At 41.9% G+C, this 26,344-nt stretch overlaps 1 protein-coding gene across 3 annotated transcripts in view; it reads left to right on the forward strand.

The window, feature by feature from the left end:
• The window catches only part of AHCYL2 (adenosylhomocysteinase like 2), a 69,986-nt gene that overhangs the window by 18,946 nt on the left and 24,696 nt on the right, over positions 1-26,344 (forward strand). The window contains exons 1-2 of one of the 3 annotated variants that reach the window (XM_085081334.1): positions 16,218-16,274; positions 25,246-25,354. In XM_085081334.1, the coding sequence (XP_084937460.1) occupies positions 16,233-16,274; positions 25,246-25,354 (151 nt within the window). In that variant the 5' untranslated portion in view covers positions 16,218-16,232. Of the gene's footprint in view, positions 1-16,217; positions 16,275-20,867; positions 21,019-25,245; positions 25,355-26,344 lie in introns of those variants that run through there. The other 2 variants (XM_085081325.1, XM_085081315.1) reach the window with 2 other exon arrangements.

Genomic DNA, 26,344 nt, shown 5'->3' on the forward strand with positions numbered 1-26,344 from the left:
CCAGCACAGCTCTGGGTCTGTCTGCCATCTCCCTCCTCCCTCCCTGCTGGATTATCCTCATCCCTGCTGGATTCTCCCCTTCTCCGGGCTGTTTCCTGCTTCCCCTGCCAGCCCTTCCCACACCCCAACATTCCCCAAAATCCCTGGGAGACCCTAAGGATTCATTTCTGCACATCTGGATCCTGGCAGGGTAGGAAGGAGGATTTGCCTGAATCCCAGCTGTGCTCAGAGCTGCTCCAGGATGTCTTTTCAGCCCCCAGATGGAAAAAAAAAAGGGTTTTTAGTTAGTTCTAAACCTTTTCTGTGGGTTTTTTTTAACTCCAATCAAATCGCTGATGACTCAAACCCCCATAAAAGCGTCTGGCAGAGTTCTCCAGCTCTGAAGTTCTGCAATAAATGTCATTTTTGTGGGAGTCTCTTCAAGTGCAGTCAGGTTCTGGAGGCAGGGCAGAGCCTCAGCTCCGCTCTGCAGCGCTGCCTGAGGAATTATTTTCATTTTCCTGCCCTGGGATGATTGCAGGGAAGTAGCTTTAGGGTTGTTTTCTCCCCCACAGCAGGTTGGATTTGGGGAACTCAGTGCCAAGAACTTTCTGTACTTCGCTTTCCTTTTTAATTTTTTTTTTTTAATTTTAATAGAAATAATCTGGAAACATTTTCTCCTCCCTCTGGCAAGCAGGATGACCACAGATGAGTCACGGGGCTGCCTGAACATGTCAAACCTTCCCAGTGCTGAGAATTCTCTTGGTGCTGCGATTTCCACCCTGGATTTTTGGGTGTCTCACCTGCCTCTGGAGACAGGAGAAATGAGATTATCCCAAACCACCAGGGATTGCTGCTCAGTCCCGTGAGAAATCCAACAAAAAGCTTCCTCAGAGCTGGAATTTTGTTCTTTCTGATTCACCCAGTGATTTTGGGATGAGATTTTGGAGTGATTTTTGGGTTAATTGAGAAGTGAGTTGGTGTTCACACCTGGGAGCTGCAATTATTCCAAACCACCTGAGATTTCTGGTCAGTCCAGTGAGAAATCCAACAAAAATCTTCTTTAGGCTGGAATTTTGTTCTTTCTGATTCACAGAGTGATTTTGGGATGAGATTTTGGAGTGATTTTTGGGTTAATTGAGAAGTGAGTAGGTTTGTTCAGACCTGAGAGCTGTGATTATCCCAAACCATGAGAGATTGCTGGTCAGTCCCGTGAGAAATCCAACAAAAAATCTTCATTAGAGCTGGAATGTTGTTCTTTCTGATTCAGAGTGATTTTAGGATGAGATTTTGGGGTGATTTTTAGCCTGGGTTACTCGAGAAGTGAGTAGGTTTGTTCACACCATGGAGCTGCAATTATTCCAAACCACCAGGGATTGCTGGTCAATCCAGTGAAAAATCAAGCAAAAAGTTCCTCAGAGCTGCAGTTTTGTTCTTTCTGACTCACCCAGTAATTTTTGGGATGAGATTTTGGAGTGATTTCTGGGTTAATTGAGAAGTGAGTAGGTTTGTTCAGACCTGGGAGCTGCAATTATCCCAAACCATGAGAGATTCCTGGTCAGTCCTGTGAGAAATCCAACAAAAAATCTTCATTGGAACTGGAATTTTGTTCTTTCTGATTCACAGAGTGATTTTGGGATGAGATTTTGGAGTGATTTTTGGGTTAATTGAGAAGTGAGTAGGTTTGTTCACACCATGGAGCTGTGATTATCCCAAACCACGAGAGATTGCTGATCAGTCCAGTGAGAAATCCAACAAAAGCTTCCTCAGAGCTGGAATTTTGTTCTTTCTGATTCAGAATGATTTTTGGGATGGGATTTTGGAGTGATTTTTGGGTTAATTGAGAAGTGAATAGGTGTGTTCAGACCTGGGAGCTGTGATTATCCCAAACTACCAGAGATTGCTGCTCAATCCCGTGAGAAATCCAACAAAAATCTTCTTTAGAGCTGGAATTTTGTTCTTTCTGATTCAGAGTGATTTTGGGATGAGATTTTGGAGTGATTTTTAGCCTGGGTTACTCAAGAAGTGAGTAGGTTTGTTCACACCATGGAGCTGTGATTATCCCAAACCACCAGGGATTGCTGGTCAATCCAGTGAAAAATCAAGCAAAAAGTTCCTCAGAGCTGCAGTTTTGTTCTTTCTGACTCACCCAGTAATTTTTGGGATGAGATTTTGGAGTGATTTTTGGGTTAATTGAGAACTGAGTTGGTGTGCTCAGACCTGGGAGCTGTGATTACCCCAAACCACCTGAGATTTCTGATCAATCCCATGAGAAATCCAACAAAAAGCTTCCTCAGAGCTGGAATTTTGTTCTTTCTGATTCACCAAATGATTTTGGGATGAGATTTTGGAGTGATTTTTGGGTTACTCAAGAAGTGAATAGGTGTGTTCAGACCTGAGAGCTGCAAAATTGGGAATGTGTTTATGGAATTGTCTCAGGCTGGGAAAATTGGGATTTATTTAAATTTTTATTTATTCATTGGGAATTATCCCAATTAATGGGATAATTGGGATTAATGGAATTAATGGAATTGTCTCAGGCTGGGAAAATTAGGAATGTGTTTGTGGAAAATTGGGAATTTGATTGTGGAATTGTCCAAGTTTGGGAAAATTTGGGAATGTGTTTATGGAATTGTCTCAGGCTGGGAAAATTGGGAATGTGTTTGTGGAATTGGGATTTATTTAAATTTTAATTTATTAATTGGGAATTATCCCAATTAATGGGATAATTGGGATTAATGGAATTAATGGAATTGTCCAAGTTTGGGAAAATTGGGAATTTGTTTATGGAATTTTCCAAGGCTGGGAAATTTGGGAATGTGTTTGTGGAAAATTGGGAATGTGTTTGTGGAAAACTGGGAATGTGTGGAATTATCCAAGGCTGGCAAAATTGGGATTTATTTAAGTTTTTATTTATTTATTGGAAATTATCCCAATTGGTGGAATTGTCTCAGGCTGGGAAAATTTGGGAATTTGTTTATGGAAAATTGGGAATGTGTTTGGGGAAAATAATTGGGAATGTGTTTGTGGAATTGTCCAAAGCTGGGAAAATTGGGATTTATTTAAACTTCTATTTATTAATTGGGAATTATCCCAATTGGTGGAATTGTCTCAGGCTGGAAAAATTGGGATTTGTTTATGGAATTGTCCAAGTTTGGGAAAATTTGGGAATGTGTTTGTGGAATTGTCTCAGGCTGGGAAAATTGGGATTTATTTAGATTTTTATTTATTTATTGGGAATTATCCCAATTAATGGGATAATTGGGATTAATGGAATTAATGGAATTGTCTCAGGCTGGGAAAATTGGGATTTATTTACGTTTTTATTTTTTAATTGGGAATTGTCCCAATTTGTGGAATTGTCTCAGGATGGGAGAGCTGGGAATGTGTTTGTGGAATTGTCCAAGTTTGGGAAAATTTGGGAATGTGTCTGTGGAAAATTGGGAATCTGTTTGTGGAATTGTCACTGAATTATCCTTAAAATCCTTCCCATCCCATTCCCTGACAAATCCCTCTGGCAAAAATCCCATTTTTCTCCCAATTTTTCTCCCAATTTTTCTCCCAATTTTTCTATCATTTTTTCTCCCATTTTCTCCCAATTTTTCTCTCATTTTTCTCCCAATTTTTCTCCCATTTTTCTCCCATTTTTCTCCCATTTTTCTCCCAATTTTTCTCCCCATTTTTCTCCCATTTTTCTCCCAATTTTTCTCCCATTTTTCTCCCATTTTTTCTCCCATTATTCTCTCATTTTTCTCTCATTTTTCTCCCATTTTTCTCCCAATTTTCTCCAATTTTTCTCCCATTTTTCTCCCATTTCTCTCCCAATTTTCTCTCATTTTTCTCCCAATTTTTCTCCCATTTTTCTCCCATTTTTTCTCCCAATTTTCTCCCATTTTTCTCCCAATTTTCTCCCATTTTTCTCCCATTTTTCTCCCATTTTTCTCCCAATTTTTCTATCATTTTTTCTCCCATTTTTCTCCCATTTTTCTCCCATTTTTCTCCCATTTTTCTCCCATTTTTTCTCCCCTTTTTCTCCCATTTTTCTCCCATTTTTCTCCCATTTTTTCTCCCATTTTTCTCCCTTTTTTCTCCCATTTTCTCCCATTTTTTTCTCCCCTTTTTCTCCCATTTTTCTCCCATTTTTTCCCATTTTTCTCCCATTTTTCTCCCAATTTTTCTCCCATTTTTTCTCCCAATTTCCCCCCATTTTCTCTGAATTAACTCATCCTGACTCACCCATTTCTGAGATGACAAATCTCCTCCTGAAAACCTTCAAATCATGAATATTTCAGAAAATGGTGAATATTTCACAGAGCTGCCAACCCATAAATCACTTTATTTTTGGATTTAATCACCCAGATAATCCCCAGCCTGATAAAACAGCAGCTGGGGGAGATTTTTTCCCCAAATTGGGGATTTTTTTCCCCAAAATATTCTGATTTATTAGCTTTTTCTGCAGCAGGTTGTGCCTAATGAAGCCTCGTTAGTGGTTGTTAATTAATTATCTCTGATCCCAAATCCTGATTTTTGTCAATCCTGCAGATCCCAACAGGGAGAGGAGATTTTCTCCCAAAATTTCTCAAAGAGCTCAAAAATTCTGCACAATTCAGGAGCAGCTTGGTTAGAGTTAATAACCCAGAAATAAAGAATTTTAAATAAATTTAGTTTATTTTGGTTCAATCAGATTCACCCAAAAATTTCCTCCCTGGTTAGAGATAATAACCCAGAAATAAAGAATTAATTCAAAATAATTTTAGTTCATTCCAAAATGAATAACCCAAAAATTCCTCCCTGGTCAGGAATAATCTACCTTAAAACTAAAATAAAAATAATTATTATTATTATAGCTAAAATAAAATAATAAAATAATGAAATAATAGAATAATAAAATAATAAAATAATGTTAATTTGGGCTAAATCAGATTCACCCAGAAATTCCTCTCTGGTCAGTAATAATCCACCCTAAAACTAAAATAATTATAATTATAGCTAAAATAAAATAATAAAATAATAAAATAATGAAATAATAAAATAATAAAATAATGTTAATTTATTAATAACCCAAAAATTCCTCCCTGCTCAGCAATAATCCACCTTAAAATGAAAATAATTATAATTATAGCTAAAATAAAATAATAAAATAATGAAATAATAAAATAATAAAATAATAATACAATAATGTTAATTTTGGCTAAATCAGATTCACCCAAAAATTCCTCTCTGGTCAGTAATAATCCACCTTAGAACTAAAATAATTATAATTATAACTAAAATAAAATAATAAAATAATAAAATAATAAAATAATAAAATAATAAAATTATGTTAATTTTGGTTCAATCAGATTCACCCAAAAATTCCTCCCTGCTCAGAGTTAATAACCCATAAATAAAAAATTAATTCAAAATAAATTTAGTTCATTTGGGATAAATCAGATTCACCCAAAAATTCCTCCCTGGTCAGTAATAATCCACCTTAAAATGAAAATAATTTCATATAAATATATATAATAATATATATAAATATATATAATATAAATATATATAATATAATAAATACAATATATATATAATATATATAATATATATAATATAATAAATATATATATAAATATATATAATAATATATATAAATATATAATATATTTAAATATAATTTAAATTCAATTTCATTAAAATTTTAAAATTTTCATTTAATTTCAATTTAATTTAATTTAAATCTTAAAAATTTAATTTAAATCTAAATTCTGGTTGAATTTTATTAAAAAATTGATTGAAAAAAGGGTGAATTTTGCTCTGAGCAGTGAATTTTCTGGTTCAGAACTGAGTGTGGAGTTGAGCAAATCACCTGCTGGGATCTCAGAGTGATTTCTGTCCCTAATTATCCCAAATTATATCAAAAATATCAGGATGGGGATGGAGAGCAATGGGAGGAAAACTGAAATTTCCCTGCAGTTTCCCTTTGGGTGGTTAGAATTGGTGAATTCAGCACCCAAAATTGGAGATTTTAACATCTTTTCCATAAATCCGAGGAAATAATTCATAATTTCAATTTAATTTAATTTTAATTTAATTTAATTTCAATTTCATTTAATTTAAATTTTTACAATTCAATTTAATTTAAATCTAAATTCTGGTTGAATTGAGTGAAAACTTCAGTGAAAAAAGTGTGAATTCAGCTCCCAAAATTGGAGATTTTGCATCCCAGAATTGGAGATTTTAGCGTCTTTTCCACAAATCCGAGGAAATAGTGTGTAATTTAAATTTAATTTAATTGTAATTTAATTTAACTTTTTTTAAATTTCATTTAATTTCAATTTAATTTAAATTACATTTTTACAATTCAATTTAATTTTAATTTCAATTCTGGTTGAATTGAGTGAAAACTTTACTGAAAAAAGGGTGACTTCAGCTCCCAAAATTGGGGATTTTAGCATCTTTTCCATAAATCCGAGGAAATCATTAGTAATTTAAATTTAATTTATTTCCATTTCAATTTAATTTAATTTTAATTTAATTTCAATTTCATTTAATTTTAATTCAATTTAATTTAATTTTTTTTATTTAATTTAAATCTAAATTCTGGTTGAATTTAGTGACAAATTCAGTGAAAAAATGAGTGAATTTTGCTCTGAGCAGAGAATTTCCTGGTTCAGAACTGAGTGTGGAGTTGAGCAAATCACCTGCTGGGATCTCAGGGTGACTTTTGTCCCTAATTATCGCTAATTAATTAGCAGATGGAGCAGAGGGAGGAACCAGGAGCTGGGGAAGGACTGAGAGCTGCTGGGAACAGAACAGAAATTGGGATTTATCCCTGGAATTGCTGTTTGCCACTGAGCAGCAAAATAACCCAATAATTCAGTGATAATTCAATAATTCAATAATAACCCAATAATTCAATAATAACCAAATAATTCAATAATAACCCAATAATTCAATAGTTCTGCTGGAAATAATAATTCCACATGATTTGGCTCTGCTGTTTTAGCATCCCAAACCTTTCTGGTTAATAATATGTTATTTTATTTTATTTTATTTTATTATTTTATTTTATTTTATTCTATGGATGATCTTCATATCCGTTCCATCCCATCCCAAACCTTTCTGATTTTTATTTTATTTTATTTTATTTTATTTTATTTTATTTTATTCTATGGGTGATCTTCAAGCTCCATTCCATCCCAAACTTTTGTGATTAATAATATTATTTTATTTGATTCTATGGGGTGATCTTCAAGTTCCATTCCATCCCAAACCTTTCTGATTAATTATTTTATTTTACTTTACTTTATTTTATTTTATTTTATTTTATGGGATAATCTTCCAGGCTCATTCCATTCCATTCCATCCCAAACTTTTCTGATTAATAATATTATTTTTCTACTCTATTCTATAGGGTGATCTTCAAGTTCCATTCCATCCCAAGTCTTTCTGATTAATTATTTTATTTTATTTTATTTTATTTTATTTTATTTTATCCTATGGATGATCCTCAAGCTCCATTGCATCCCGAAATTTTCTGATTAATAATATTATTTCATTTTATTCTATGGGTGATCTTCAAGTTCCATTCCATCCCAAACCTTTCTGATTAACAACAATATTTTATTTTATTTTATTTTATTTTATTTTATTCTATTCTATTCTATTCTATTCTATTCTATTCTATGGATGATCTTCAAGGTCCATTCCATCCCAAGTCTGTCTGATTAATTATTTTATTTTACTTTATTTTATGGGATAATCTTCCAGGCCCATTCCATTCCATCCCAAACCATTCTGATTAATTATTTTATTTTATTTTATTTTATTTTATTTTATTCTGTGGGATAATCTTCAAGATCCATTCCATTCCATCCCAAGTCTTTCTGATTATTTTATTTTATTTCCTTCTATTCTATTCTAATATATTCTATTATTTTATTCTACTCTCTGGGATAACCCTCAAGCTCCACTCCACCCAAACCATCCCACAGCTCTGCCAACCAAAACCCACATAAAAACCCATTTCTGCTCCAAACAGCCACAAAAACATTATTTTATTTTCCCCTTGGATGGAATTCCTTTGGGATTTTCACTTTCCTCGTTTTCCACTCAGAGTGGGAGAGAAAATCCAACTGGGAGAGGCAGGGAGGAGCTGCCAGCTGTGCTAATTAGCTGTGTTAATTAATTAGCAATCCTGGTTAGCAGTGCTAATTAGCAATCCTGGTTAGCAGTGCTCGTTAGCTGTGCTAATTAATTAGCAATCCTGGTTAGCAGTGCTAATTAGCTGTGCTAATTAGCAATCCTGGTTAGCAGTGCTCGTTAGCTGTGCTAATTAGCCATCCTGGTTAGCAGTGCTAATTAGCTGTGCTAATTAATTAGCGATCCTGGTTAGCAGTGCTCGTTAGCTGTGCTAATTAATTAGCGATCCTGGTTAGCAGTGCTAATTAGCTGTGCTAATTAACTAGCAATCCTGGTTAGCAATCCTGGTTAGCAGTGCTCGTTAGCTGTGCTAATTAATTAGCGATCCTGGTTAGCTGTGCTAATTAGCCATGGGAATTAGCGATCCTGATTGACAGTCCTGGTTAGCAATGCTGGTTAGCAATCGTAATTAGCAATCGTAATTAGCAATCCTCGTTAGCAATGCTCGTTAGCAATGCTAATTACCAATCCTGGTTAGCAATGCTGGTTAGCAATCGTAATTAGCAATCCTCGTTAGCAACGCTGGTTAGCAGTCCTAATTAGCAATGCTCGTTAGCAATGCTCGTTAGCAATCATAATTAGCAATCGTAATTAGCAATGCTCGTTAGCAACCCTTGTTAGCAATCCTAATTAGCAATCCTGGTTAGCAATGTTCGTTAGCAATCCTGGTTAGAAATCCTAATTAGCAATCGTAATTAGCAATCCTAATTAGCAATCTTGGTTAGCAATGCTGGTTAGCGAATCCTAATTAACAATCCTCGTTAGCAATGCTGGTTAGCAATGCTGGTTAGCAATCGTAATTAGCAATGTTCATTAGCAATCCTTGTTAGCAATCCTCGTTAGCTAATCCTGGTTAGCAATGCTCGTTAGCAATCGTAATTAGCAGTGCTCGTTAGCAACCCTAATTAGCAATGCTGGTTAGCGAATCCTAATTAACAATCCTCGTTAGCAATGCTGGTTAGCAATCCTAATTAGCAATGCTCGTTAGCAACCCTAATTAGCAATGCTGGTTAGCAATCCTAATTAGCAATCCTAATTAGCAATGCTGGTTAGGATTCCAGCCATTCCCATCCTCCTCTGGGATCTCCTGTGGTGACAAACCCGAGGGGACAAAAATCCATGGAAATCCTGGAGGGATTTGGGAATTCCTTGAAGATTTTGGGAAGCTCTGGAGCTGGGCTGGGGAATGGACATTCCTTTAAGGGTAGAATTTGTGAGGAATTTTTCCAGGATTTGCCTGGAAAACCTGCTCTGAGAACTCCTGATGGGATAAATCCAGGGAATTTTGTGGGGATTTGTTTTTACCCACCACACTCTGCAATCAAACCTGCCTTAACGAAGTTTAATTTTGGATTTTACACTAATTTATGTCCAAATTTAACTAGGGAGTTAATTTCTGCTCCATATTCCAACCATTCCCATCCTCCTCTGGGATCTCCTGTGGTGACAAACCCGAGGGGACAAAAATCCATGGAAATCTTCAAGGAATTTGGGAATTCCTTTAGGATTTTGGGAAGCTCTGGAGCTTTCAGCCTTTGGCTACTGGAAAATTTTTATTGAAATGGACATTCAGTGGGGTGGAATTGGTGAGGAATTTTTCCAGGATTTTCTTGGAAAACCTGCTCTGAGAACTCCTGGATCTGGAGTTGAATGGGATAAACATCAGGAATTTTGTGGGGATTTGTTTTTACCCACCACACTCTGCAATCAAACCTGGTTTAACGAAATTTAATTTTTGATTTTACACTAATTTATGTCCAAATTTAACTAGGGAGTTAATTTCTGCTCCATATTCCAACCATTCCCATCCTCTGGAATCTCCTGTGGTGACAAACCCAGGGGGACAAAAATCCATGGAAATCCTGGAGGGATTTGGGAATTCCTTGAAGATTTTGGGAAGCTCTGGAGCTGGATTGGGGAATGGACATTCCTTTAAGGGTAGAATTTTTGAGGAATTTTTCCAGGATTTGCCTGGAAAATGTGCTCTGAGAACTCCTGATGGGATAAATCCAGGGAATTTTGTGGGGATTTGTTTTTACCCACCACACTCTGCAATCAAACCTGCCTTAACGAAGTTTAATTTTGGATTTTACACGAATTTATGTCCAAATTTAACGAGTTTCTGCTCCACATTCCAACCATTCCCATCCTCCTCTGGGATCTCCTGTGGTGACAAACCCGAGGGGCCAAAAATCCATGGAAATCCTCGAGGGATTTGGGAATTCCTTGAGGATTTTGGGAAGCTCTGGAGCTTTCAGCCTTTGGCTACTGGAAAATTTATATTAAAATGGACATTCAGTGGGGTGGAATTGGTGAGGAATTTTTCCAGGATTTGCTTGGAAAACCTGCTCTGAGAACTCCTGATGGGATAAATCCAGGGAATTCTGTGTGGATTTGTTTTTACCCACCACCACTCTGCAATCAAACCTGCCTTAACGAAGTTTAATTTTTGATTTTACACTAATTTATGACCAAATTTAACGAGTTTCTGCTCCACATTCCAACCATTCCCATCCTCCTCTGGGATCTCCTGTGGTGACAAACCCAGGGGAACAAAAATCCATGGAAATCCTGCAGGGATTTGGGAATTCCTTTAGGATTTTGGGAAGCTCTGGAGCTCTCAGCCTCTGGCTACTGGAAAATTTATATTGAAATGGACATTCAGCGGGGTGGAATTGGTGAGGAATTTTTCCAGGATTTGCTTGGAAAACCTGCTCTGAGAACTCCTGATGGGATAAATCCAGGGAATTTTGTGGGGATTTGTTTTTATCCACCACACTCTGCAATCAAACCTGGTTTAACAAAGTTTAATTTTTGATTTTACACTAATTTATGTCCAAATTTAACGAGTTTCTGCTCCACATTCCAACTATTCCCATCCTCCTCTGGGATCTCCTGTGGTGACAAACCCAGGGGGCCAAAAATCCATGGAAATCTTCAAGGAATTTGGGAATTCCTTGAGGATTTTGGGAAGCTCTGGAGCTGGGCTGGGGAATGGACATTCCTTTAAGGGTAGAATTTTTGAGGAATTTTTCCAGGATTTGCCTGGAAAATGTGCTCTGAGAACTCCTGATGGGATAAATCCAGGGAATTCTGTGGGGATTTGTTTTTATCCACCACACTCTGCAATCAAACCTGGTTTAATGAAGTTTAATTTTGGATTTTACACTAATTTATGACCAAATTTAACGAGTTTCTGCTCCACATTCCAGCCATTCCCATCCTCCTCTGGGATCTCCCGTGGTGACAAACCCGGGGAAAAGCTGGATTTCCATCCCCAATCCCTAATCCCGGATTTAAAGGGATTTTCTCTCCCCTCTGACACCCCAAAACTCCATTCCCATGGGAAAAGCATCCCTGGGCTGTCATTCCCAATCCCAGAGGGATTTCTCATTTCACCCGGCGCTGCTGATTAAAGCTTTGCTCGTTAATTTAATTTTCTCTGCCCTGCTGATGGCTGGAGTGACGTTCCCAGCCCTGGGAGTGCTGCGGAGAGTGGGATTGGTGGGAAAAGTGGAATTTTCCAGGCCTGGGATTGCTGGGAACAGTGGGAATTTCAGGAATGCTGGAAAGTCCCAGCCCTGGGAATACTGGGAAGAGTGGGAATTGCTGGGAATGCTGGAAATTCCCAGCCCTGGGAATGCTAGAAAGAGTGGGAATGCTCAGGAATGCTGGAGTTTCCCAGCCCTGGGATTGCTGGGAAGAGTGGGAATTCCAGGGAATGCTGGAAGTTGCCAGCCCTGGGATTTCTGGGGACAATGGGATTCCTGGGAATGCTGGAAGTTCCCAGCCCTGGGAATGCTGGGGAGAGTGGGAATTCCAGGGAATGCTGGAAAATCCCACCCTGGGATTGCTGGGAACAGTGGAATTTCCCAGCCCTGGGATTGCTGGGAACAGTGAGATTGTTGGGAATGCTGGAATTTCCCAGCCCTGGGAGTGCTGGGAAGAGTGTGATTGTTGGGAAGAGTGGAATTTCCCAGCCATGGGATTGCTGGGAAAAGTGGGAATTGCTGGGAATGCTTTAATTTCCCAGCCCTGGGAATGCTGGAAACAGTGGGATTCCTGGGAATGCTGGAAATTCCCAGGCCTGGGAAGAGTGGGAATTGCTGGGAATGCTGGAGTTTCCCAGCCCTGGGAATGCTGGGAAGAGTGGGAATTCTAGGGAATACTGGAAGTTGCCAGCCCTGGGAATACTGGGAACAGTGGGATTCCTGGGAATGCTGGAAGTTCCCACCCTGGGAAGAGCAGGATTTGCTGGGAATGCTGGAATTTCCCAGCCCTGGGAAGAGCAGGAATTCCTGGGAATGCTGGAAATTCCCAGCCCTGGGATTTCTGGGAATGCTGGCAGCTGGAGCCACTCCCCCCTCCATGTGGCTGTGGGGACACCGAGTGACTCGGGAGAGGTTTTGTGTTCCCTTGTGACACTTGGGAACGGGAATTCCTGGGAATTGTCATGGAAAGCTCTGAGCTTTCCATGATCCAGGGAAGCTTTTCCTGAGAATTGTCAGGGATAGTTTGGGATCCAGAGAGGCTTTTCCATGGAAATTGTCACCAATAGCTCAGGATCCAGGGAAAGTTTTCCATGAGAATTGTCACTGATAGCTCCAAGCTCAGGATCCAAGGAAGCTTTTCCATGAGAATTCTCACTGATAGCTCTGAGCTCGGGATCCAGGGAAGCTTTTCCATGAGAATTGTCGCCAATAATTTGGGATCCAGGGAAGCTTTTCCATGAGAATTGTCGCCAATAATTTGGGATCCAGGGGGGCTTTTCCGTGGAAATTGTCACTGATAGCTCCAAGCTCCAAGGGACGCTTAACTCTCGATTTATAATTTAATTCCAGTTTTTATTTCTCATTCTTCCTCTTCCTGGAGAGCTCCCAGGTGAGCAGCAGGGATAAAATCCCTCATTTCCCATCCCGGGAAAGGCTCTGCCTCTCCTCCCAACCCGTTTTAATTCCCCAGATTTCTTCAGCTGGAAAAAATCCCTGCAAACGCCTGATGGTGGAGCTGGAAGTTCCCCAAATCCTCTCTGGTTTTTCCCTTTTCCTCCATCGATGGAAACGTTGGGATTTTCCCGTGGGATTCTCTCTCCCCCTCGTGTCTCCTCAGGGCTCCTGCAGCCTCTGGAAAGCTGGAATTCATCCCAATTCCCTCGATTTTCCAGCAGCTCAGCTTTGATCCATCCTTCTGCCACTGACTTGTGCCCAGGTTTTCAGCAGGAATGGAAATCCCTGTATTTTTAAATATTTAGGCAATAATTCCTAATTCTTGTTCTCTGCTCAGAGCCTTGATCCCATCCAGCCTCTGGCTAGTGGAAAATTTGTATTTACTGAGGTTTGAACTGCTCTTTGCTCTGAAATTCAGCCCTAAGTGATTTATTACTTTGTCAAATTGGGTTTAAAAGCTTTTCCTGATTGTTATCCCTTTTCCTGGAGCTGAGGTTTGGAGAAGATTTCCCAGCAAATCACTGCTGATAATTCCTTTATTTTTAATCCTAAACCTTGATTCGAGTCAGGGATGTTGGAAGGAGAAAACAAATCCTGATTTCTTCGTTCTGGCCTAAAGCTTCATCTCTAAAACTTTCAAATATTGCTTATCATAAACTTAAATATTCATATATAATCTTAAATATTCATTACCCACTTTTTTAGGGTTTTTTCCCCTAAAATAAAGTTGTAGGGTCTGGATGAGAAGTGATGTGAACACACCACTTGTGCTGAAATTCCTGATCCGAGAGATTATCCCAAACTTGAAAGGTTTGCAGAGAAAAATGGGAACAACTCGGGGTTTGATGTGTTGGGATGTTGTTAGTGAGTGGAGCTGGATCAGAATTCCCAGGAAAGTTTGCGCCACGGAAAATTCCCTGTTTTCCTGGGAAGGTGAGGCTGGGGAAACTCCATCCTGGGAAAAGCAGGGGATGCCTGAGGGAGCTGTGATCCCATGGAATCCCCTGAGCCCATGGGAAATGGGATTTGTGCTGGAGCAGTTCTGACTGAGCCCATGGAAAATGGGATTTACTCTGGAGCAGATCCTGCAGGACTGAGCCCATGGAAAATGGGATAAATGCTGGATGAGTTTCTGGAGGATTAATCCCATGGAAAATGGGATAAATGCTGGAGCAGATCCTGAAGGATTAATCCTATGGAAAATGGGATAAATGCTGGAGCAGTTCCTGAAGGACTGAGCCCATGGAAAATGGGATTTGTGCTGGAGCAGATCCTGCAGGACTGAGCCCATGGAAAATGGGATTTACTCTGGAGCAGCTCCTGAAGGACTGAGCCCATGGAAAATGGGATAAATGCTGGAGCAGCTCCTGAAGAACAGCAGCTCATGGGAAAGACACTGGAGCAGTTCCTGGAGCACTGACCCCATAGAAAGGACACTGGAGCAGTTCCTGGATCTCTGACCCCATAGCAAAGACCCCACAGTGGAGCAGGAGGTGAAGGAGGAAGAGGAAGGAGGAGGAAGGAGCCTCAACTCAGCTCTTCATCTCAGCAAAGTGTCAGGATTGGGTTTATATCCCAGTCTGGATGTGGAATTTTGCATGGAGCAGAGAATCCCAGTTAAAATGAAGCCTCAATTCCAGTCTTCATCCCGGCAAAGTGTCAGGATTTGTATCGCAGCCTGGATGTGGAATTGTGCTGCAGCAGCAGGAAATCCCTTCCAGCAGGGAATTCCTCCTGCCGTCTCTGCTCAGCAGAGGGAGCTGCAGTCCTTCCCGCCGCTCCATCCCGCTTTTCCATCCCGCTTTTCCATCCCGCTTTTCCATCCCGCTTTTCCATCCCGCTTTTCCATCCCGCTTTTCCCGGGATCAGCTCAGCGCCGATCCTTTAAATCATCCACCTCGGAATGTGAATTCCATTCCCAGCTGGGTCGAGCCGCAGCTGAACTCCAGGCAGGATTTGAGGCATCCCTGCCTGCTTGGGTTGGGTTGCAGGAAATTTCCCGGTGCTGAGGGAAATCCTCATTGCTGGAAACCTGCGGATTGAAATCCAGGTGGGACATCACTGCCGGATCCAGCGGGATGCCGGAATTTTGGGATCATCAGCCAGTGAGGGATGGATAGATGGATGGATATTCCTGACTGAGCTCAGCTGGAAAAACAGGAATGAGGAATCCATCGCTGCCCTGAGGAATCATCTGTGCTGGATCCTGAGGGATATCAGAACTTTGGGAACTCAGGTTTGGGATGGATGGATGTTCCTGACTGAGCTCGGCTGGAAAAATGGGAACTGAGCCTTTCTCTGGTGTGGGATTTGGAGCAGGAATGAGGAATCCATCACTGCCCTGAGGAATCATCTGTGCTGGATCCTGAGGGATATCAGAACTTTGGGAACACAGGTTTGGGATGGATGGATGTTCTCTACTGAGCTCCGGGGGAAACCAGGGCTGGAAAAATGGGATCCGAGCCTTTCCTTGATTTGGGATTTGGAGCAGGAATGAGGGATCCATCGCTGCCCTGAGGAATCCATCACTGCTGGATCCTGAGGGATATCAGAGCTTTGGGAATGCAGGTTTGGGATCATCAGCCAGTGATGGATGGATGGATGGATATTCCTGACTGAGCTCGGCTAGAAAAACAGGAATGAGGAATCCATCGCTGCCCTGAGGAATCCTTCACTGCCGGATCCTGAGGGATATCAGAACTTTGGGAACACAGGTTTGGGATCATCAGCCAGGGATGAATGGATGGATGGATGTTCCTGACTGAGCTCAGCTGGAAAAACGGGAACTGAGCCTTTCTCTGGTGTGGGATTTGGAGCAGGAATGAGGAATCCATCGCTGCCCTGAGGAATCCATCACTGCCGGATCCTGAGGGATATCAGAGCTTTGGGAACACAGGTTTGGGATCATCAGCCGAGGATGGATGGATATTCCTGACTGAGCTCGGCTCAGAAAAACAGGATCTGAGCCTTTCCCTGGTGTGGGATTTGGAGCAGGAATGAGGAATCCATCGCTGCCCTGAGGAATCCTTCACTGCTGAATCTTGAGGGATACTTCTGGGAGATCTGTGGGGTTTGCTGTCACATCCCGAATTCCCAGATGTGAGTTTGGAAGGATTATCCGCGGAAATGTGGGACAGTGGCGGCGCCTTCCAGCTGCCCGAGTGGATGGTGAGTTCCTGAGCTGCTCCTTTTAACCAGCAGCTGAATTCCTGCAGGGAATTCGGGAGGAATATCCTGATCCAGGAGGAATATCCTAAAGATCCTTTTAGGATATCGAGGTGTTTAGCTGGAATGAGGGTCGTTGAGGAGGGAGATTAATGAGCGTCGTTCTTGCCTCGTTAAAAATTACCAAATGACTGGGGATGATCCCCCAAATCCATCATATTTAACTAATTTTTGTGGGAATTCGGGACTGGCAGGGAGGAGGAATGGGAGAATCCACAGAAACTTGGAATTTCATCTCAGATTCATCTTTTCAGCTTCGTTTTTATCATCAATTTGCATTCTGTTGTATTCTGTTTTATTCCATAAAACCTCTAAAACTCCGGAATTCCCTCCAGGGTGACTAATTCTCCTCATTTTGGGTGCTTAAAGAGTTTAGCATTGACACCAAATATTAAAATACACTTTCCCTTGCTTCTCTGGTGGGAAGAATTCCCAAAGCAGCTGAAAATAAAATGACATTGCTCCAAAAACCAGGCAGTGTCTGGGATTGGCTCTGTGTCCCCAGGGGTTTGTTGGTGTCACCTGGGCCAAAAATGGACCAAGATTTGTTATTTCTTCCTCTATTTCTGCTCACATCTCCAATTTCTGCATCTGGAGTTGTCCTGCCTGGTAGTTCTTTTAAAAATACTTGGATCAATGCAATAAAAAGTTGGAATTCTGCTGCTCCTGCAAAGGGATTTGGGATTTATTTGCAAATAATGTCGGTGAATTTAATTCAGATATAATTATTTAATATCCATCTTTGTGTTCCCTGCTATGCCTTCCTTAATTTCATGGATTTCACTGTAAAATTTCAGTTTATTTTGCCTCTCGCTCTTTTTTTTTTACAGAAAAATTCTTTCAGTCTTCCCCCAAATTATATCATATTTATGTCAATGATGAGGAAATTGATTTTGCACTTCAGGCTTCTCAGTGACAAACTTTTCATCATCCACATTTATTGCCCCTAATGTGGATTTTCCCTGCAAAAGTGTGGAATTCTCCTTTAAAACAAAACCCCTAATTTTTTCCCATTATGGATTCAGCGCCTCAGGGGATCAGATGACAAAAACTTTTATTTAAATAGACTTTTTTTTCAATTCTTATCGCCTCGGTAATTTCCTTTTCCAGCGTGGTTTTACGATTTTTATGGATGGTTTTATGATTTTTATGGATGGTTTTATGATTTTTATGGATGGTTTAAAGCATCAAATCCATCTCCAAAGGGCTCGGGGTCATGTCCTGCGGCGACGTTTTTAATTAGGATTTGAACTCATTTGCATTTCATTTGGTTCCTCGGGTCAGCGTGGGAGTGGAACAACCACATTTTGAGAAATAATTAGCCCGAGCTTTAATTGCTCATTATCTTTAAGGTCATTATTCCAAACAGTCTTTTGGGTCTGAATGTTCTTGCTAAGTCGCTGCTTTTACCTCAGACCACCTCTTGTTATTAACCAAATAGTGAGAAATTATAACATCGACGAATCATTATAAAATAATTATAAAATAATTATAAAATAATTATAAAATAATAATAATAATTAATAATCCCTTCACATTGCTACTTGGAAAAGCTGTTAAAATGTGAATTCTGCCAAATTCTGGGACTCTGATGGAATCACAGAATTCCTGAGGATGGAAAATCCACGGAGTCCAACCAAGGCCAGCACTGCCGGTGTCCCCAAGTGCCACATCCAGGTGGCTTTGAAATCCCAACAGGAATGGGGCTGGACAACTTTTCCATGAGGAATTTCCCCTAAAATCCAACCTAGACCTCCTGAACACCCTCAGTAGTGATGGAATTTAAGTGGAATTGGATGTTCCATCCACAAATAAATGGATTTTAGTTTGTTCCGTGCAGAATCTCAAATGCCCAAGTTATTTTTTCAGGTGGAATTGGAAGGCTTTAGCAATGCTGGACAGCTGGCGCCAGTTAATCCCACAGAAAATTCTTGTTTTCTGCCTTTGTTCCCTAAAAAAAATAAATATCAGTGGCCAAGAATCAATTAAAGACGTTCACAGTACAAAACAATTTACTGGCATCAAACACATTCCTTCCTGCTTTTATTTGATTGACCCAAATTGATGCAAGATTTACAGAAGAGTTCTGATCTCTGGGGTGGAGATGAAGCAAAAACTTTAATTTTAGCATTTTAATCCAATATTGGTTCTCTGTGTCAGACTCAGACTTCCCTGAGTTCAAAAAAAGCTTTTTTTATCCCCAGGAAAAGCCTTTGGATTGAAGGATCTTGGTGTGACAACCTGCTGGAAAAGGATGAGATATTTCCACATTGGAAATACTTCATATTTCCATTTTCAGTCATTCGACAACTCAGGAATTCCTGGCGATTTTCCCTTTTTTTTTTTTTTGGTTTTTTTCTTTTTTTTTCTTTTTTTTTTTCCATTCCTCCAGGAATTGCTTTCGTATAGCTCAGGAATTTTTGCTCTTTTGGTGGATTCCTTGGAATCAATTTTCCCTGGCAGTGTTTTCTATCCTTGGGACAACTGTTGAGGATTGGATCAGATCAGATCCAGGCTAAATCCATCATAAATCAGGGAATTTCTGATGGGAATCAGGACTGGGGAAGCTTTTTATTCAATATTTAGTCAGGAATTATGTTGGGATCAATCAGTGGTGCTCTGTAGCTTCCCAGCTCCCTTTTCTTTGGAATCACAGAAAATTCCAAAAATGGGTTGCAAGAGACCTTAAAGACTGTGGAAATCTCTGCCAGTGCCTCTCCACCCTCATTTTTCCCATTATTTCTTCCTCAAATCATCTCTTCCCACCTACTGTAGTGGGAAAAGGGCTGTGGAGCAAGAAGGGACAATCGTAATTCTCATTTAGCGGCTGGAGTTGTTATCTGGGGAATTTTATCTGAGAATTCCCATAAAAACCCCTCAACATCCTGCCCAGAGCAGCTGTGGCTGCTCCATCCCTGGAAGTGTCTGAGGTCAGTTTGGAGCAACCTGGGACAGTGGAGTGGAGGTGGAACTGGATGGGATTTGAGGTCATTCCGACCCAAACCATTCCATAATTCCCAAAGAATTGTTCTGACCCAGGATCAGTGTGATGAGTGTTGGATCCTTCCAAGGACAAACCCAAACCTGGGATGGTGGAAGGTATCCGATGGGAATGGGAATGGATGGGATTTGAGGTCATTCCGACCCAAACCATTCCATAATTCCCAAAGGTTTGATGTGATGCAGGATTTGTGGGATGAGAGTTGAACGTTTCCAAGGACAAACCCAAACCTGGGATATTGGAAGATATCCAGTAGAGGTGGAACTGGATGGGATTTGAGGTCTTTCCACCCAAACCATTCCAGAATTCCCAAAGAATTGTTCTGACCCAGGATCAGTGTGATGAGTGTTGGATCCTTCCAAGGACAAACCCAAACCTGGGATAGCAGAAGGTATCCCATGGGGATGGGACTGGATGGGATTTGTGGTTATTCTGACCCAAACCATTCCATAATTCCTGAAGAATTGGTCTGACTCAGGATCGATGGGACGAGCGTTGGATCTTTCCAAGGACAAACCCAAACGTGGGACAGTGGAAAGTGTCCCATGGAGATGGAAATTGATGGGATTTGTGGGTTTTCCGACCCAAACCATTCCAGAATTCCCAAAGAATTGTTCTGACCCAGGATCAGTGGGATGAGCATTGGGCTTTTCCAAGGACAAACCCAAACCTGGGACAGTGGAAAGTGTCCCATGGAGATGGAAATCAATGGGATTTAAGATTTTCCACCCAAACCATTCCGTAATTCCTAAAGGATTGTTCTGACCCAGGATCAGCGGGATGAGCATTGGACTTTTCCAAGGACAAACCCAAACCTGCGATAATTAAACCCCGCTCCGCCATCCAACAAACACCTCCCTTGTTTGAGTCGCTCATTAGTTAATTTCCTTCTAATGAGCCTCAATCATCTGACATTGGGGGAAAAGAGAGAGCAGGGGTGGGGAGGGGAACCCGAGTTAAAAGAGCTTAATTAGCAAGTTAATTACAGCGAGCAGGGAGATGTTGTGGTTACATAAACCTGCCATTGTTATGCACACACCAGCCGGGCCACGTTCAAAACTGCCGCGGAGAGCTCCGGAATTCCACACGGAATTCCACACGGAATTCCACACAGAACACAGGCACGGCTTGTTTGCCGGGACGCCTCATTAAACCCCGGCCTGCTGCCCTGCCAAAAACCAGCAAAACAAAATAAATAATGAAACAGGAGGCTGGAAACCCAACTGGTTCTCTCCCTCCCTCCCTCTCTCTCTCGCTTTCTCCGCCTCCGGTGAAACCAGAGCGGGCAGAGCGGGATGGGGCTGGCAGCTCCGTATAAATGGGGTGGCATTCCTGGCTCTGGGGACATTCCCGGCTCTGGGGACATTCCCTGCTCTGGGGACATTCCCAGCTCTGGGGACATTCCCAGCTCCAGAGGCATTCCCATCTCCTGGGACATTCCCAGCTCTGGGGACATTCCCATCTCCTGGGACATTCCCGGCTCCGGGGACATTCCCAGCTCCGGGGACATTCCCAGCTCTGGGGACATTCCCAGCTCTGGGGACATTCCCTGCTCCTGGGACATTCCCATCTCCTGGGACATTCCCAGCTCTGGGGACATTCCCAGCTCCAGAGGCACCAGCCGTGCCCACCATGCCCAACAAGAAGAAGTACAACGTCAACGGCGACTCGGGGGTGAAAGCCCAGGTGAGGGCGTTCCTTAGGACCCAAATCGTGGGTTTTCTACTCAAAAAAGTGTTCTTTCCTCTCTTCTCTTTTTTATTCCTCCTTTCCTTGCTGTTTCCACCCAATCACTTATCCCTGGATTGTGAAAAATCCCGAAAACAACTTTGTTTCTCTCTTCCCTCTTTTTTCTTCCTCTGTTCCTTGCTGTTTCCACCCAGTCAGCAATTCCTGGATTGTGAAAAATCCCAATTTCTGGAGAGTTTCTCTTCCTTCTCTCGGGAGCAGGTTGTGAATGATGAAATGTCGAGGCAAACACAAATTTCTCTGGAAAAAAAAATCTCTCTGGAATTGTTCTTCACAGCACAGTGACAGAGGAGTTGGTGGTGTTGGCTCAGGGAAGTTTTCCGGGAAAAAACCTTGGATAACTTGGAGACTTTTTTCCCATGGAGAAGTAGGTTAGGGTGGCTCTTTGTGATAGATCACTCTTTAGGACCCTCATTGTGGATTTTCTACTCAAAAACATGTTCGTTTCTCTCTTCCCACTTTTTTCTTCCTCCTTTCCTTGCTGTTTCCACCCAATCAGTAATTCCTGGATTGTGAAAAATCCCAATTTCTGGAGACCTTCTCTTCCTTCTCTCGGGAGCAGGTTGGGAATGATGAAATGTCGAGGCAAACACAAATTTCTCTGGAAAGAAAATCTCTCTGGAATTGTTCTTTGCAGCACAGCGACAGAGGAGTTTGTGGTGTTGGCTCAGGGAAGTTTTCCAGGAAAAAAACATGGATAAAGAGACTTTTTTCCATGGAGAAGTAGGTTAGGGTGGCTCTTTGTGATAGAAGCCCCAGGTTGGAATGAGCCGTGGCTCATTAGCCATGTAATTAGCACACACTTGCATTTAGCTCTCATTAACCCCTTGTGCCCTGCAGGTGAAGTTTTCCAGCCGGAATAATTTGTTCCCGCCGGGAACTGAGCTCCTAAATCCAAGGAAATGCAGCTTTCTGAGGTTTCCCAGCCTCTCCTTGGGGCTGGGCAGGGCTGGCTGTGGATTCCAGAGGTGTTTTGGTGGGAGCTGAAGGAGCCAAACCTCTCTTTCCATCCCCATCCTCAACATTCCCATCTTTCCTACAGCTGGAATGCTGCTGGTGTGGGTCAGGCAGGGATTGGGGGAATTTGGGGTTTGGGATGGGATGGGTTTTGGGTTTTTCCCTTCCATCCCAAACCATTCCTGGGTTCTGTGAAATTCCCTTTTTCTCCACTCTCTGTGTTCCTCAAAGGATTGAGCCAAAGGACTTTGGTCAACACCAACCAGCAGTGAACCCAACTCGTGGTGATGTTTAAAGGGTTTAAACCTTCTAGGGTTTATTTAAAGTCTGGTTCTAATTCTGATTTAGTTCAGGACTTCTTTGTTCTTGGTTTTGGATGTGGAAATGCCCTGAGAGCTCAGAATTATCAATATCACTGCGTCCTGTGAAATTCTTTGTGCTCCACGTCCTTGAGGAGATGATGTGGGAAAGGAAAATGGAAATTTAACCCAAATTATTCCCCCTGTGTTGGAATTCCTGCCACTCCAGCGCCGCCTCACACCGAGAACTGCTCCTTTCACGGAGCTGCTCAGCCGTGAAGGGATTTGTTTTGAATTAAATGAAGAAAAAAGGGAGAAAAAATGAAGTTATTTCAGGCCAGCAGCTTCTTAGGGGAGAATAGAAACCCTGGTGTGTGCAAAGCTCCTTCCCGCCGGGATCAGGGCGTTAATCCAGCCCGGCTTTGGGTAGAACAGCAGCTTGGTTGGTGTGGATTTTCCTCTCCCAGGAGAGTTCCTGATCTGCTGTTCTGTTGTTTGGGTTGAGATTAGTGGGGAAAAAACCTCCCAGGTGCTGCTGAAAATCCTCTCCTGGGCCCTTCCCTGAACTCTCAGATCTTTCCCTCCTCTCCCACATCTTTCCCAGATCTTTCCCTCCTCTCCCAGTTCTTCCTTCCTTCCCTCCCTCCCAGTTCCTTCCCTCCTCTCCCAGTTCCTTTCCTCTTCTCCCAGATCTTTCCCTCCCAGATCTTTCCCAGTTCCTTCTCTCCTCTCCCAAATCTTTTCCTCTCCCAGTTCCTTCCCTACTCTCCCAGATCTTTTCCTCCTCTCCCAGATCTTTCCCAGTTCCTTCCCTCCTCTCCCAGTTCCTTTCCACCTCTCCTAGATCTTTCCCAGATACTTCTCTCCTTTCCCAGTTCTTCCCTCCTCTCCCAGATCTTTCTCTCCTCTCCCAGATATTTCCCAGTTCCTTCCCTTCTTTCCCAGATCCTTCCCTCCTCTCCCAGTTTTTTCTTTCCCACATCCTTCCCTCCTTTCCCAGATCTTTCTCTCCTCTCCCAGATCTTTCCCAAATATTTCTCTCCCAGATCCTTCTTTCCTCTCCCAATTCCTTCCCTCCTCTCCCAGATCTTTCCCTCTCCCAGATCCTTCCCTCCTTTCCCAGTTCTTCCCTCCTCTCCCAGTTTTTTCTTTCCCAGATCCTTTCCTCCTTTCCCAGATCTTTCCCTCTCTGAGATCTTTCCCTCCTCTCCCAGTTCTTCCCTCCTTCCCTCCCTCCCAGTTCCTTCCCTCCTCTCACAATTTGTTCCCTCCTCTCCCAGATCCTTCCCTCTGAGATTCTTCCCTCATCTCTCTTTCCCTCCTTCCTTCCCTCCCAGATCCTTCTGTCCTCTCCCAGATCCTTCCCCTCCTCTCCCAGTTCCTTCCCTCTTCTCCCCAATCCTTCCTTCTTCTTCCCAGATCCTTCCCTCTCCCAATTCCTTCACTTTCCCAGATCTTTCACTCCTCTCCCAGTTCCTTCCCTCCACTTGCAGATCTTTCCCTCCTCTCCCACTTCTTCCTTCCTCTCCCAGATATTTCCCATTTCCTTCCCTTCTCTCCCACTTCCTTCCCTCCTCTCCCAGCTCCTCCCAGGCCCATGACCTGCTCATTCCCATTCTCAGCACAGACTGGGGTCACAGAAAACTCCAAATTATCCCTTTTCCTTCACTTCCTGCCCCAAAATCCAGGGCTCCATCTCTGTACCATCACCCCTTTAACCCCTGAGCTCCAATTGGAGCTCCCAGAACTCGATCCAACCCTTCCTGGTTAAAAGGCTTCTTGGAAAAACACAGAACGTCTGAGATACCCGCAGGGGTTCGTTAACAGCCTCAATTAATGGCTCTGAGTGGTCTGGAGATGTCAATATTTAACCCTGTTGCACCAGAGGGAGTCAAGTAATGCTCCAAGTCCCAGCAATTTGTGATTCCAATTCCCCTGAGATTTCACAGGAATAGCAGGAATGTCAAGGGTTGGCTCACGAATGAAATATTACCTAAAACCTTTAAATCTGTTCTCCTGAATTCTCAATTGTGGCCCAATAGCCACATAAAGGAAATTGTAAGTGGGTTTAGGTTGGATCTTGGGGATGAATTCCTGGCTGGGCTGGAATTCCCAGAGAAGCTGTGGCTGCCCCTGGATCCCTGGGATGTCCAAGGCCAGGCTGGAGAACCCTGGGATAGGAAAAGATGTCCCTGCCATGGATGGGTTGGAATGGGTTTTGGTGAAACCAAAATTCGGATTTAGGGAGTAAGGAAATCCTCATTATTTGTCCCTCTTACTGTTGTCAACCAAAAGGATCCAACAAACCTTAGAGATTCCTCCTTAAATACCAACCTTCAATGTCATTTTCCTGTTAAAACTGCGAAAATTTGCTTATTTCTTCTGTCTTTGCATCCTTACGAGCAGATCAGCTCTGCTGACTGAAATATTTCAGTCAGGGCTGAGTCTTGTGCTGCTCAGGACTCCTTCCTGGAGTCTGGAATCTGCATGGAAATGGGATTGGGGTTCTCCATGGAGCAAAACACCCCAAAATATTGGTGTTAAAAAATATTGGTGTTACAAAATATTGGTGTTACATAATATTGGTGTTACAAAATACTGGGAAGTTACTGGGAAATCCCACTGGGATTAATCGCTTCGGGTTAATGGCTTATCCTTCATTTTGGGATTTGTGTGCTTTTAAAATCTTGTGTTCTCCAAGCATCCCAAAATCCTAGTGACATCTCTAATCTTTGCTGGAAGGACTGAAATTCAACAAAATTTAACATAACGGTAAAATAATACATCCAGGAATTTTGGTCTGGATAACCACAACCAGGATGGTGACAGTCTCTGCTCGAGGCTTTGGGTTTGGGGTGAATCCTTTGGGTTTTCTACACCTTTCTGAATCCCTGATTTCCTCCCACAGATCCAGTTTGCCGACCAGAAGCAGGAGTTCAACAAACGCCCCACCAAGATCGGCCGGCGCTCGCTGTCGCGCTCCATCTCGCAGTCCTCCACCGACAGCTACAGCTCAGGTGGGTTGGTGGTTTTGTTCCTCGTTGTCGTGTGTGGTTGGATGGAAAATTAAATTATTCCGGTGTTTTTCACACTTCTGATCCTCCTTACAACCTTTTCTTCTTCTCTTCCTTTTCCTCCCAGTGATGCCTGAACAGGATAACCTAAAACAGAGGTTAGACAAAGTTAGGAGAATAAAAAGTTAAATTAATTGAAGGCATTCAGGTACATCTAGGTTGGATGGAAAATTAAATTATTCTGGTGTTTTTCACACTTCTGATTCCTTCCTTACAACCTTTCCTTCCTTTGCTTCTTCACCTTCCTTTTCCTCCCAGTGATGCCCGAACAGGATAACCTAAAACAGAGGTTAGACAAAATTAGGAGAATAAAAAGCAGCTAAATTAATTGAATTAATTAGTGGTGCATTCAGGGCAGACAGAGCCCCCTCAAGAGGCTTCACCCAAAATGGACAACAAGTCACGAGTTTTTCATATTTTATAAATTCTGTCCATTAACATATCGAGGTTTAATCCTCCAATTACACCTTCAGCTGATGATGTTAATTACTCCAAGTTTGCTCACCTCAGTTCACTGTTTTCATATTTTGGGGCTCTGAGGCAACAAAGTTTCCTTGGATTCCAACTTAGAGGAATTGTTTTGTCTAAAAATGCTGGGGGCAGAAGTTTTAGCACTTTATGTGGAATCCAAATCACACACTAAAACTACAGAAACATGAAAAATACAGAAACTGAAATCCTAGGCATCACCAAGCTCAGGAAAAATGGTGTTTCCATGTTTTATTCATCATTTATTTGAGCATCATCTTCCCTCCTGTTCTGCACAAATCCATGTGGATCCACTGGAGGTTCTTTGCAGGTGAGATTGGAGCCTTGAAGGGCTCTTGGAAGGGTTTGTCCTGCTGGAATCTCTTGGGATGGTTTGTCCTTGGAATGGTTTGCCCTGCTGGAATCTTCTGGAATGGTTTATCCTTGGAATGGTTTGTCCTGCTG

Source organism: Lichenostomus cassidix, chromosome 1Aa, assembly GCF_008360975.1.
Source record: "Lichenostomus cassidix isolate B80296 chromosome 1Aa, HeHo_3.0, whole genome shotgun sequence".
Taxonomy (NCBI): Eukaryota; Metazoa; Chordata; class Aves; order Passeriformes; family Meliphagidae; genus Lichenostomus; species Lichenostomus cassidix.